This window comes from Rhopalosiphum maidis, chromosome 1, assembly GCF_003676215.2.
Source record: "Rhopalosiphum maidis isolate BTI-1 chromosome 1, ASM367621v3, whole genome shotgun sequence".
NCBI classification, from domain to species: Eukaryota; Metazoa; Arthropoda; class Insecta; order Hemiptera; family Aphididae; genus Rhopalosiphum; species Rhopalosiphum maidis.
The window spans coordinates 15,216,126-15,230,723 of NC_040877.1; the positions used below are offsets into that span (position 1 = coordinate 15,216,126).

The window sequence follows — 14,598 nt, forward strand, 5'->3', positions numbered from 1 at the left end:
CGGTCGACTGTGCGGGCAGAGAGTTAAAAATAATAAACACAATTTGTGTCGACGTGCGCAGTATCTATACACCGCGTGCATACGAAAAATACAATATCGTTAATGGGATTAAATATAATCATCACTGAGCAGCGTACTCGTATCGTATATAATCGTGTGCGACGCTGCACACCCGTCCGCGTGTGGTGTTTCGGATCGCACGTTACATTATTATTATTATTATTATTATTATTATTATTATTACGAGTATATCCCTCCGGCAGTTAACGCGTCTATTAGTAGGTACTTAGCAGTTAGCAGACGTCGTGGCGTGCGTACACATTATTATTACTATTATTATTATTATTATTATTTTACACCGCATTTGTACGTCATATTTTTTCATCATCATTTTATTTTTTTTTTCTTACATTACTAATGTACCAACATCATGTACCGCTGTATTGATACATTTAACATGTATAACGGTATTTAAGTATAATATAATACAATGAGATATGAGGTGATATATCTTAACTCCAATTAATTCGTCATGTGTTTGAAAAAAATATATAAATGTAATTCGAAGGAATTTCAAAAACCACGTTTTTATATAAAAATACGGTTTTTGTATTTTACCCGTATAGTGGCAGCCACTGAATATTATTAAGTTTAGTATTCTGGAGCAGAATGATGAGTGCTTCTAAATACGTTGCAGGCCATCATCGTTTTACATTTCACTATGGCTCGTGATCTCAAACTCAAAATAATATGTAGTAATATCTATAGTATTATTATTTATTGTAATGATAAAGATAATAACTTTATTAATATCAATAATTTTGGACAAATATTCAAATTTTTTGTAGAATATCAAATCAAAAGGTCTTCGTTTTAATAAAAATAAAAATCCTAAGAATTGATATTACAACAATATTTTCTTTTATCATTCGATTTTTATCATATATAAATGTTCAATTTCACTTAATACCACCTTTAACTAAACAACAAATATTCCTCCTTAATATTATATTTCATATTATACATACCTTCAATACTATGCAGAGCATATTTAGAATATTCTATATTGGTATATTTAGGCAATGTATTATTATTGTATATCATCATCATCATCATCATCATCATCATCATCATATTATTATTATTATTATTATTAATATTATACCATTATTATTGTATTATTATTATTACTATACATATTTTACATATTATTATTATTATTATTATTATACGTTGACGGCTTTTGCACGTACTCGCACGTACATACATTTTGTTTGCAGCTTTTGGCCCCGCATGCCGCAACATGTCCTACCGCTCGCTGGCCGCCGATCGCGTGTACAAAGCGACTACGGACGACCTGCAGCCGGAGCGGAAGAACTCTGTCGGTACCGTTTTTAAAAAGGCTTTCGGCACGCTAAGCTCCAGCCCCCGGCGCAGGCTGTCCGAACCGCTTATGTCCGGCGTGCCCGTAATCGGCACCGGAAACATCAACACGCCGCTCAGGTATATTACACGCGCGTATATAAAATTACAGGTACTACAATATAGGTGTACACCTATGCGACTATATTTGTCACAACCATCATCGTGTGCACGCGTCGAGGTCGAATAGAATCCAACACGACAGTATTTATTATGTAATATGTAAATAATCTTTGACACCGCATACACACCGGTATCCGTTTACAGCACCAATACTTCTTACAATTTTATTTCTCCATATTTTTCGAAAAAAATATTGTATTCGTTCGAATTATAATAATTACAAGAACATTACGTTTATATAATATACCTGTGAGTACCGTATTGTAATACGTGATTACAAATACTTAGCGTTTTTACGGCATTTAAGGACCACCTCGACAATATTATGGTTGAATAAATAAAACAGTGTTTGAAAATAATAAACTCAAATAAATATTATTGATAATTTACTTCACAGTAAAAATGTCTTAAAATTAGTTCTATCGTAGAATATTATTTGCGTATACTTAAACGAAGACTTAACCTCAAACATACTTGAAGAGTTTAAAAACCAGGTTTTCAATACATTCGTAATTTGAACATAGAAATAGGCCGAGTATAATCGGATTGACGTTGCGTCCGTCACTATTTCCACTTATTGACTGTAAATGAGTCATAGAGTCGTGGTAAATTATTAATAAATAATATACAGTTTATAAATTAAATACAGTTCCTCCACTATTTCTACAGTCGTTGTAAAAATTACGTACACGATTATTGTACATGTGTACAAGCATAGCCGATCGTCAGTTTTGTTTTTTAAAAGCTTTGGTTACGGACCGAGTAAGCGGATCTCGGGCACTATGAAAAAGGTTAAAACAACCTTCTCTGTATTATAATACTCGTAAAAACTTTTTTATTCACATTATACCGACACATAAACAAGGAGAGCCACCTTGATTTCTCATTCTCAGAGTCAATAGTAGGTATGTACAAACAACTAGAAAACACTAAAGACTTATACGTATGATGGTACGATTATTATTATAAATTATATACGATGAGTGAATAGGTAAATTCATACTTGATCGACTAAAAGAATTGAAAAGGAGACAAACAAACGAAAAAAAATATCTGAAAATTTTTGCCTTCCATTCGCATTGATTTTTTTGAAAAAACAAATATAGTCGATCTTCGAAAATAAGTTACTGATACATTTATTTTATATACTAACTATGCTCCCCAGATTGCCGTCTATATACTACATTCGTGGTGTATTCACGCTTATATTGCGGAAAGATGGGATGTTCAGTTTGTTGTAGTTTTGCTAAATATTTTATCATACAGTTAAATATAATATTTAATACTAGTATAATACTATAGTAGTCATTAATCGATTTATTTTTCGAATTAAAATTTTTCGGTGATTATTCTATAATTATTAATTACAATAAAGAAATGCATTTCATTTAAAAATGATTTAGAAACGTACACACTTAATTGTATTTAATTAAACACGATTAAAAAAGAAAAGTTAACGGGTTCATATATTACACAAAATAATAAACTATGATGACGTATACCAACGTATGCATACACACGCACACACATCACATATTCATTCGTCAAGACGCGCGATGGTGAGGGGGCATTAATATAATATAATATAATGATATGTTGTATGTTAACGTGTGTTTTTTATTTATCATGGTTTTCGTTTTACAGAAAAATGCCCACCTCTGCCATATCCGAGGAAGCGTCGCTGCTCAGGTGAGTGCGCCCGCGTCCGTTGTTTGATTTATTTTTATAAACGTAGTCATGGATGTCTTCTTATGTGTTAAATGGTGACGACGATTACCGAGTTTGGGCTTTTTGTCGATTGATAATAACCTTCTGTGTAGAGATTAAGTTAGATTAGGTTCTCCTAACCGAAATAATTATATTAACAATTTACACGGCACCAGCCCGTTAACATCGTTTTTTTTTTTTTTTTATGTATATCGTGTATACCGTGTGTCCATAACAGTTCAAGAAGGTCACTCGTATCGCCCACTTTGGCCAGACTCGGCGCCACTACGGCTACATTGAATATAATTTGTTACATCCCGTTTGTGAAATTACCCAGTTCACGAAATGGACAATTTTTTTTTACCATTTCATGACTTTAGAGTACCTTGGAAAGTTCGTGTGTACTTTGTTGATCCTGCGATAATAGCGAATAATATATTTAAACTTATAATTACATATTATTTTTTTCTAATGTAATATTATTTTTATTATCTACCATTATGTATATACTACATATTTTTACATTTTCACCATCATAATTAAATTACACGTTGAGAACAAAATAAGAAAAGTAAAAAGAGACCGTTGAAAATAACTTACAATTTCACGAATCGGGTGCAACATTGAGATGTACTTATATACTGGCTATTATACTATGTGCATTAAAATAATATCACTACAATTACCACTGTGTGTTTTCTATGTGCAACGCAGTGGCATGCGGTCGGAGACTTTGGAAGAAGTAGAACTCACCGGCGTCCGTCCGTCGTTACCCGCCGTCCGGGCGTTTACCAGGGGCAATACCGGTGTGGAAGAGGTGTACGTGGACACCGACAATGGGCCGGTGTGCGTAGCCGTGCAGGGCGATCGGTCCAGGCCACCAATACTCACTTACCACGACTTAGGACTGAACTGTAAGCGAGTCAGGGACTTGGAACAAATTAAAAGCCTCAAAAAAGTCTGAACCGATATAAGTTTATGAGCTTATGATTTATGAGTTTGGTTGGGTGTAATGCCCCATTAGGTTTCGATTCGATAAAATAACGATAACAATAATTATAGTCTCTGAAATATCGAGAACAACGAATTTATACTTTGGTTATTTCTCCTGTGCCAAGTGTGCCATTTATATTTAACGAACATTTAAACAATTTGGATAATTTATTATGCGTGTAACATTATAATGTTAATTATATGACGTATTGAACATTGATTTTATACTTTATAGAAAAAGACATATATTATGTATAGTGAGTGTCTACATATTTACACTTTAAACGCATATAATTTTGTGCAGTTGTTTTGTCAAGTTTTTGAAAAGCTTATCAAGCCTTAATTTTTATTTTAACTAACGAACACTTATAATATACATTTATACTGTCATTGAAATTCTAGTAGGTATGACATCTGCTGTGACTATTATTTCCTCGTCTGTGGCTTCGCTGTTCGACGAAATTCGAAACCACCCCTCATATGTTCATGGGGATACGTTATGACAATATGACTCATAACGTTGTATTTCTCTTCCGATGAGTAAAACCCTTTTATTGTTATTAAATTGGTATGAAGACGGGGGGCGGGGGATGCTAGTTTTGACGAAACGCTTATTTTTTTTTGACACTACAACGTAAATTAGTTATCTAGTTACCCGCATATTTATTTTATTACGCGTTTTCAAAAGTTTCTCTCTTCCCGAGTTAAATTGCAGAATTAAATATTAATATATAGATATTATTATATATTGAACATGATAATATTTTAATAATATACTTATACATATATATACATTAGAAATTATACATGACACATGTATTATACGATAACTATAATCAGTGGCGGTGCTAGATATTTTTTAAGGGAGGGGGCGATACCGGTTGTAATTTATTTCTGGTAGGTCATCTATGATTTATTCCATATTTTCAAGAAAGTATTGCAATTATTATTTATTGCAAAAATGTTTTGAGTATAATATTATACTATATATGTTTATACATGTTTTTATTCTAAATAAATAATCAACAAATATACCTAGTTTGTTATTACCACAAATGTACTACAGTAAAACTTCAAATTTTCTCCGTTTTATTTTATTTGTAAATAGTAATACATATATTTTTAATTTATAATGTTTGAGATTTTAGAAGGTGTGCCGTTAGTATAAAAGAGTTAGCAAAAAAAGTATATTTAATTTTTATATAACAGTCAAACCTAAAATAACATAACTTATCTAAGTCTATAAATTCTTTGAAGTAATTAATACTATTTTATATATTAATAATGATTTCCAATTTCTTTATTTACTTGCATATTTTTAACATTAAATTATAAGGTGGGGGGGTCAACGGAGTAGCAAAATCAAATGTTGGGGGGGGGGCACAATCAAATGTTGGGTGGGCACTTGTTCATCCTGGTTTCTGTGTAGCGCCGCCCCTCACTATAATAGAAAGATAATATTTTCATTTGGATGTTTTCTAATGACTATTCGTTTTGCAGACGTTACGAGTTTTCAGACATTCTTCAATTATACTGAAATGCGCACCCTCATGTCAAATTTCTGCGTATACCACGTGAATGCACCCGGACAGGAAGAAGGAGCAGCACCGTTATCGGATGAGTAAGTTTCGTATATTCCTATTGGCGAAATGTTATAAAATGCATGCGTTTGTGGATATAAGCAAGTACTTATGATTTTTAAATGCGTTATTCAACATTCATTATGATAAGTGACCATAATAGGCATACTACGATATAAGTGTATATAAATATACATTTGATTTGGATATAATAATATAGTGTTATTTTAGTACACAACTAAGTGATCTACCTACATTGAACGTATATCGTGACAATACGCTAACGAAAGATAAAATTTATTTAATGGTTTATTAACGAATTGAGTTACTGAGTAAGACTTTTAATTTTTGCATACAATTAATAATATTATGTAGATTAAAATGATCGTTTTTATAGTTGTTACAATCCTTATAATATACTAACTATTTTATAACATTAAATTTAATTTAATTCAGTTTAATGTTATTGATTTTGTTTGCATTACTTACATTTAATTATGTCTCTTTAAAAATATCTGTGGAAATAAAATGAAATAATTTATTTAAATTATAAAACTTGTTATACCTAGGATATATTTTATATTATTCAAAGGAAAATGATGTTAACCGATGACAAATAATACGTTGAATTGTTTTTCATAATACATGTTCAAAATCATATTTTTTTTAGTTTAGATTTATTATCAATTAAAAATACATTCCTTGACCCCGCTCACAATCTAACATATAGGTATATGTTAAATCATATCTACTTTATGCGTGAGTGCCGCATAACAACGCTACCACTCTACCAATATATTATTAATATGTATATGTTTGATTGGCTAAATCGCCCTTAAATCAACACACAAGTGATGTGTACCTATGCATTCTATTAAATTAATTTGAATACATCTTTAGGTTGTGAAATTAACTATAAATTGTCAAAGCGTGGTGATTTTATGGAAAATAAGCGTAAAATATGACTTATTATTATCTACTATAGTGTACTACAGTACTAACTACTGCATAGTTAATTATTTATTATTGTAAATATTGAACATTTGTCGAAAACCATTTTGTACTTGATATAACTTAATAATACTTGAAAACGAGCTTAAACCAAATGACCGTGAGCATTTATAACATATGATATTCAAAAATAATTTCAATTGGGTTATATTTTTGTAATGTTTGATTTTTATTTATTGATTTGTGTATTACATTATAATATATTATTGGTTTAATATAACATTACGTTAGTTTTTATATTTCAAACCAATAAGGGCGAATTGGTTACTCAATACCATCTCAGATTGTTCGTCGATGAATTTTTGAATGCTGTTTTCCAAGACTTTGGGGATGCGTTCATGAGCGAAATTCCTGATAGTTTCGCAGTTGTTATCGTTATTCAACAAAACTGTGACTCCGTTGAGGGTGGTCTTTGAGAACTTCTTCACAATGTGTCCTTGACCGATGGGTTTGGCGACGACAATCATAGTTTGCATGTTGTCAACGGCAAACGAAGCTTTGCCATTGTACACGTTTCCGGTGTTGTATTCCAAAGCCCATTCGCTGTTTCCTCTTAGGTCGAATGATGTGAAACAGAAGAGCATTTCGGTTTGATCATCATTAATAGTGTAGTTTACCATCTTTTGGATTTTGTTAGTGCCGCTTAAGTCGTTAAACATAGTATTGTAAATCTTGGCCTGTAATGATTATATTAGATTTTTCATTAGAGATAAATAGATAGTGAATATTATTTATAATGAACAGTATGAGTGGAAACAACACAAGAAAACTGAATTCCAAGCTCTAGGGCCGATGGTAAATAGAGCCCGAAAGCCTAGAGTTTTAAATATTTTGTAAAATTATTAAATATAGGATTATTTAGATAATAAACTTAAAACGTTTATTTTTTCAATTATAGTGTCTGATATTATGTCAATAAATAATATTTTATAAATATTATTTTTTTTTCGGCATTAATTGAATACTTATAAAAATGGTTGTAAAAATATATTAAATGTCTTTTAGAATGGTGGTACCAAAAAATCTGTCTACGAGTTGTAATTTTTTTAACGCGGCACTAGAGATTATGACAATAACGAATATCGTATATGATCATGTTTTATTCGCCACTCTTATTTAACAGTGATTAGTATTATCTTACTTGTATTCCGGGAGCAATGTAAGCATTGGTTTTTGGAACAACCATGGTTTTTGTCGGGAACAATACGGTCGATCTCAACTCTTGGGCGAGACGCATTGCAACTAGGGGTGCGAAACTGACGGCCATTTCTTCGGCGAGACGGCGTTTGATTATCTTGTTGAGGTAGTTGTAGTAATAGATGTACGGCTTTTCAAATTGGTCGTTTCCGCTCCTCAACTCGTTTAATACTTCCATGTTGGTGAACGCGGACTCGTGGTGACCGAATGTCAGCGACTTGGAGTCGATTTCTGGACGAGTTTCCATGAACTCGTTCAGTAGAAACTTCGCTTTGAATTCAATTTTTCTCAGTGTGATGTAGAACTGCCCGGACTCAGTTTTTTTAAAGTTGGCGGCATCGTAATCACCGAAGATATCGGCTTTCTCCAAATTAGCGGTGACCAAAAACTAGAAAATACACACTGTACTGTTTAGCGCATTCTATAACTTTGGACACATAACGTAAATTATTTAGTATTTATTTAAATTGTTTATATATTTTACCATGTTATCGGCGATTTGGTCGACATTAACTTCACTCAAGATTGTATTTCCCAAACCTTGAATTTTGGCGTTTCTGTATTCGATTTCACCGTTGCTCAAGAACTCGGTGGCATCGACTAAGCTCATTGGGTCTGAGAATTTAAGATTCTTTTTGGCTTGTTCGACATATAACTGATACTTTTGACTTGCTTTCAGAATAATTCTAATTTTTTGGGCAACGCTTTTGGACTCGTTGTTGTTATTATTTTGGTTACCATAATGAAAATCTTCCAAAGTTTTCAGATCTTCGTATTTGATTTCTAGAAATTAAACATTTCATGAAACCAAATGGTTAAGAGCACCTATATACATTATTATGTAAAAAAAAGTATATTGTATAACAAAATAATTTTTTTAAACAAAACGAAATTGAACACACTGTTACACAATTTTGATTTATAATTAATGTTGCAAGTTATAAATATGTATAAATTTGAAACTAAAAAAATTAACTAAAAATAAATAGCGTATTAATTAAATAAAAATTAGACAAAACTGTTTAAACATGTGTATAAAGTACCTTGGTAGTTACCAGTGTGGTTACTGCAGTACAAACAAGTAGCGTTGATTGCTGCTACTGTAGCAGCGAACACGAACAGAGAAACTAAGACCTTCATTTTGCTGTCGGAATTGCCACTGAACTGCCTGTAAAAGTCTCCGTCCTAACGTATTTAACCGTTTTAAAATGTTGATTAAGTGATTTGAAGCAATTGGATTTTTTGTCTACATGGCGACCGGTTGTCTATATTAATATAGAATTGTATGACCTTTAAGCAATATGTACACCAGAAAATGCATACAAATTATTCATATTTATTACTTTCCGTGAATTTTAATAATTGCAAATGTATTTATGTATAATATTGATGCATTTAAAAAAAATATGAGATAAGTTTTAGATTTAATTCATTATAGATTATAATTGTGTATTAAAAATATAATATTGCTTATTCGATAGAATAGATTATATAGTATGTACAATTAACTTGAGATGATATATTTTATAAATTATGGATTCTACAAATTTATAATAATAAACAATATACCTGGGGGATACTTTATTTAAATTTCTTAATCTATGATAAAATCAATTTAAAGATTATATACAGTTTAATAAATAATCCAAGACAAGTTCAAACCTATAATAGGTATTTTTTGAATATATAACTAAGATGATTTTGTTATAAAAACGGGGATGTCGTAAGTGTATTGATTTTTTACATTTTTTTTTTTTTTGCTGGATTATTTACAATTAGGGATACAAACTAGATAATTTTAAAAATATCTCTTCAAAATAAAAAATGATATACAATTCCCAATCGATAGGTAAAAGTAGTCACTGTCAATTGTAATAAAAAGGAAAATTAAAATGTATGTTAAATTTTAAAATAACAACAATAGAATTTAGAAATTTAAATATAGTTTAATACTTGTAAAAATTGTATGATTTGTAGTACAAAATATCTATAGGAATAATGTAAATTGAATATTATCTATCATTGTTAATATGTTTATGAGTACGAACTACTGACAATTTGTCGTGTGGAAATATTTCCGGTAAATTACTTCGTTTCTTTAATATTTATTTTCATTCGAATTTTTCCTATTACGTCTTTAATGTAGCTCAATTTAATGTTTTATACGCTGCTAAATGTCAATGATGTAATAATTTCAATTAGTATATTCTAATAATACAATCTTATAAATGTATACTTGTAGTTTTTTCAATGTGTGTAATTACATCTACAATGTGCTTATAATTTTCAGTAATAACTTACCACTAAACAAGGGCAGTTTTATATAATCAATTACTATTATAGTATTATTATTATTGGTTTATTTATTTATCATTTAACTACAATTATTTTTATTATTTGACAATTATTAACTATACAGGACACTATTACACTTTATTTGTAGTTAAATATTACGTATGTGACATTTTAAGTCACTTATAATTTAATAGTTTTAGGAATGTTTTAATGAAAGTATGAAATATTTTATTAATCCGATAAGGTATCATTAACAATCATCAAAGTCAATATTCGCATCGATATAAATATAGATATCACTAAATACAACACGCCAGTGAGGTATATTATTAATAGAAGTCATTAGGTCATTTCAGGTAACGTTGTAACTTGTTTTTAAACTATATTTATTTTTTATGTACAACACGTGCTGGTATAGGTAATTATTAATTATATATAGGGACCTAGAGACAAAATAATGATTAATAGTACAGTTTTCATTTTTTTCTTCAGATTTCGTAGATTAATTTTAATTGGCTAAAACGTATTCACCAAAAGAAAAAAAACTAAACATTATCAATTTACGAAGAACAAAACAAATTCCAAAACGGCTAAATAATAAAAAGCGAATAAATCTATTTAAACAATTTAATAGTTAGATAAAAATTATTACAATGTACATACATATTATCTATTTATTTAAATTTAAATTTTATTTTTTCTTCATTTTTTTCTTGAATGTAATAATGTATATAAATATAAATAAGATGCTAATGGCTCTTTAGTAGTCGAAGCAGAAATTTTATATTTTTAAGACCAATATAAAATAAATTGATAGTTAAAAACAATAATATTTTGAATTGTGGTTATTTATATAACGATTTTGAAGTATTATAATGAGTAAGATACAAAACAAATTAATATCATATACTATCGTATATTACATAATTTCATCTCCAATTGAATCGGTTTTAAAAAAAATGTATTTTTATTTTTAAATAATTTGCAGTTGATTAACTGTGTTGACTAATTTATTCTATTCTACAATTTAGAATGATTAATTAACAACAACAAGAAATTGAAAATTATACAATAATTTTAAGCAATATTTTTTTTTTGTAAAGCATTATGCAAACAACTTGTATTGGCGCACCCTGTATTTACTTTTTGACTATGACATTGGTCTTTAAAATAAATATCAATGTAAAGCGTTCACGTATATATTAAATTCTAAAAACAAATTTAAAAACGAAATTAAGGCAATCCTACAAAATGCAATACAAAAATAAAATAAAAAGAACGCATTTGCTTTATGGTTCGTTCTTTTGTGAGTAGCATTAACATTTCATTTTAGGATACTTTCCTCTGTACTTCCTCCGTACATTTGTTTTTATTGAATTGGTTTATTTAATTAATATAAACTAGCTGATAATATATATATATATATATATATATATATGTGTGTGTGTGTGTGTGTGTGTGTGTGTACATTACATTTAATATATTTTCCGACTTAAAAGATTTAAATTTTCTTAATTTTTAATAAATTATTTGTTGGTTATCTACTTTATTATTGCCTTAAAATAATTTAATAAACATGCAGTGTATTGTCTTAAATTAAGGTCAAGTGGTCAGAAAATTAATCAATGCAAGTAACACGGATAAAATATTAATTTAAAATAAATTATAGAAAAATAATATACATATTTTTAAATTTTATTTTAAGAAAATAATTATTTTTGGTTAATACACGGTTATTTTATAACAAAAAATACAACCAATTGTTGTCTTATCTTTGTTAAAATGTTTAATTATTAATTTTAATTTTTTTTTTTACTATACATATAGTAGAACCAACACAGTGCGGGAAATTGTGTATCATTATTTAATTGGTTTTATTTTAAATAATAAAATATTTAAAATATGTATCAATATTATTGAATAATTGAATTTTTTGTATGGTACCTAAATATTTTTACAATTTCACAAATAATTTTTAAATGCATTCTGGTGTTAATTTAAAATACAAACAATCAATTTATGGATTTTAATTGGAAAACAATTTGAATATTTTTTTTTTTTAAACGTATTTTATTAGTCTTGATGTGTAACTGAATAATATTAAATATAATTTCTGAAATTTGAAATTTAATTTAAAAGTAACAATTTTAAATGATTTGATAAATTGTAAATTAGATTTTATCAAAAAAATAAAAACAATAATATTTTAAAATTTCTCTACTCTTTAGTATTTACTAACTTACCATAAAATATTATCTAACGAATACTTTCTATTATCTCTATTATATGATTATAATCACTATAACCTATCATTGTATTTAATTGTTTTTTTATGATTGGACAAATTATAACAGCATTTATTATATTTATCAGTAGCATTTAATAATACAATTATTTACTAAAACAAATTTTAAAGAATTTTTTTTTATTACTTTAATCGTTATAACATAAAACTTTTATCAATACGTTTTAAAATACAACTTTCAATAGTACCATGATTTAACAATCACCATTAGGAGGTACTTATACGCGAGTAGTGCATCGTAATAAATAGTACATAGTGAATAGCTATTTAAATTTACACTCGTTGTTCGAAATCATTCGTAGAATGTATACGATTAATGTTTTTTTTTTTTATTTATTTATTAAAATAGTAAATACAATTCTCGGTGTTGCAATAAATATGAAAAAAAATAAGAAGAGGGAAACAATGACCTTTTGTAGATAAAACTGCAAGCTGTGTGTAAACCGTTGAAATATATCACTCTATATCAATCTATTTTAACGGGAAAAAAAGGAGGCGAGGCACGTAGTCAACACATCTACTTCAGTCCATCACAATGACGCTTTTGTTAACGTTTTAAGGCATCGAACTGTAATAAAAAAAAATAAAATAATGATAATAATAAAGTGACTTTTGATGATATTATATGAAAGTATAAAACCTATATTTCGGATTCGAATAAAATGATGACATTCTACGTTAAAATAAAAAAAGGACTTAAACATACATTAGTCAAATTTAAAACGAAAAAAAATATTATAGTAATAATAGGCATGATAATAATTATCAAATGTATTTGATTTAACTTTATCATGGAATATTCCATTTTAGTTATATTACTATAAAATACTAAATACAACAATTGGTTATTTAAGAACGAGAGCTTTAAATACACAGGTACCTAAACGTAATACAATTACAAATCTCATCATAAATTCATTTATCTTTCAAGGTTTTATTATATTTTAAATTTCCAGATTTTGATTTTACAAAGGTATCTTCTTATATTTCTACTAACATTTTTTTTTTTTGTTCGTGAGTATTGTTTATGACGTGGCCTTTGAATAATTTGAATCAAAATTGAGCATAAAAAGTTATTTTTTTTTAATCGTGTAAACTATGAAAATTTCTAAAATTTAAACAAACTATATATTAAACATAAAAAACAAACTTTTCAACGAAATAAAGTTCTGCTTAAAATCATCATTCTCAATGTTATGTCATACTATTATGATTTATCATTGATTTCTATAACATAGAAACAATATAATAGTATTTTTACTTTACAGTAGTTTTTTAGCTTATGTAGAGGTTAGCCAACTATCCGAGTGATGACAACATTTTTTCTACTATATGTCTCTATTTTTTCTTTCTGTGCTTTTTAATAATATTTTGCAGCGGTGACCATTTCAATATAGGTCTTATACTTGGATAAATTAGCATTCTGATAAATCGTTTGTGTATTAAATTTCTAATGTATTGGTTTATAATTTGATTTATAATTGATAAACAAATATTATATATGACAATTTTTAAATTGAAAATTAAATTTTCTATTGTTTAACTTATTTTAGTGTATCAATACAACTTAGACTGATTACACTAAATACCGTATTATTTTTAATACTAAAAAATAGCATAGTTTTTTTTTTTTTTAGATCTAGAAGAATGTTTAAAATATTGAACTCAATACGTACTATGTATGAGTAAACATTTTTGATTTAAATAAACTACTTATTTTAGTATTTGATAAATTCATATAAATTAAAATCCATTTTCTACTTTTGCAATGGCTACTTGCAAATTTAATGTTATATTGAAAAAGTTAAACGATTGGTATTGCTTTACTACGGACACACTTTTTAATAATTCCATTTGTATTCATATTTAAATATTTTTTAAATTTATACAATGCATACTATAATAATCCATACTATGAAGCCGATGAATTGAAAAAACCTAATGCAAAACGTTATTGCTTTCTTC

General features: G+C 28.1%; 2 protein-coding genes across 2 annotated transcripts in view; one reads left to right on the forward strand and one right to left on the reverse strand.

Annotated features, from left to right (window-relative positions):
• LOC113549291 (protein NDRG3) overlaps window positions 1-14,598 on the forward strand; it is a 52,733-nt gene that overhangs the window by 10,576 nt on the left and 27,559 nt on the right. Inside the window, 4 exon segments of the mRNA XM_026950519.1 lie at window positions 1,281-1,503; window positions 3,190-3,234; window positions 3,967-4,166; window positions 5,746-5,866. Coding sequence (XP_026806320.1) covers window positions 1,304-1,503; window positions 3,190-3,234; window positions 3,967-4,166; window positions 5,746-5,866 — 566 coding nt within the window. The 5' untranslated portion in view covers window positions 1,281-1,303.
• Window positions 7,064-9,177, reverse strand: LOC113549292. The gene is made up of 4 exons (XM_026950522.1): window positions 9,077-9,177; window positions 8,518-8,816; window positions 7,978-8,421; window positions 7,064-7,513 (listed from the first exon to the last, which is right to left on the reverse strand). Exons 1-4 carry the CDS (start codon window positions 9,171-9,173, stop codon window positions 7,064-7,066), a joined length of 1,290 nt encoding a protein of 429 aa, XP_026806323.1. The 5' UTR covers window positions 9,174-9,177.

Coding starts and splice junctions, on each gene's coding strand:
- LOC113549292 (XM_026950522.1), bottom strand. CDS start 9,173: ATGAAGGTCTTAGTTTCTCTGTTCGTGTTCGCTGCTACAGTAGCAGCA. Junction 8,422..8,517: donor ACCAAATCGCCGATAACATG/GTAAAATATATA, acceptor TGTATTTTCTAG/TTTTTGGTCACCGCTAATTT. Junction 7,514..7,977: donor ACATTGCTCCCGGAATACAA/GTAAGATAATAC, acceptor TAATCATTACAG/GCCAAGATTTACAATACTAT.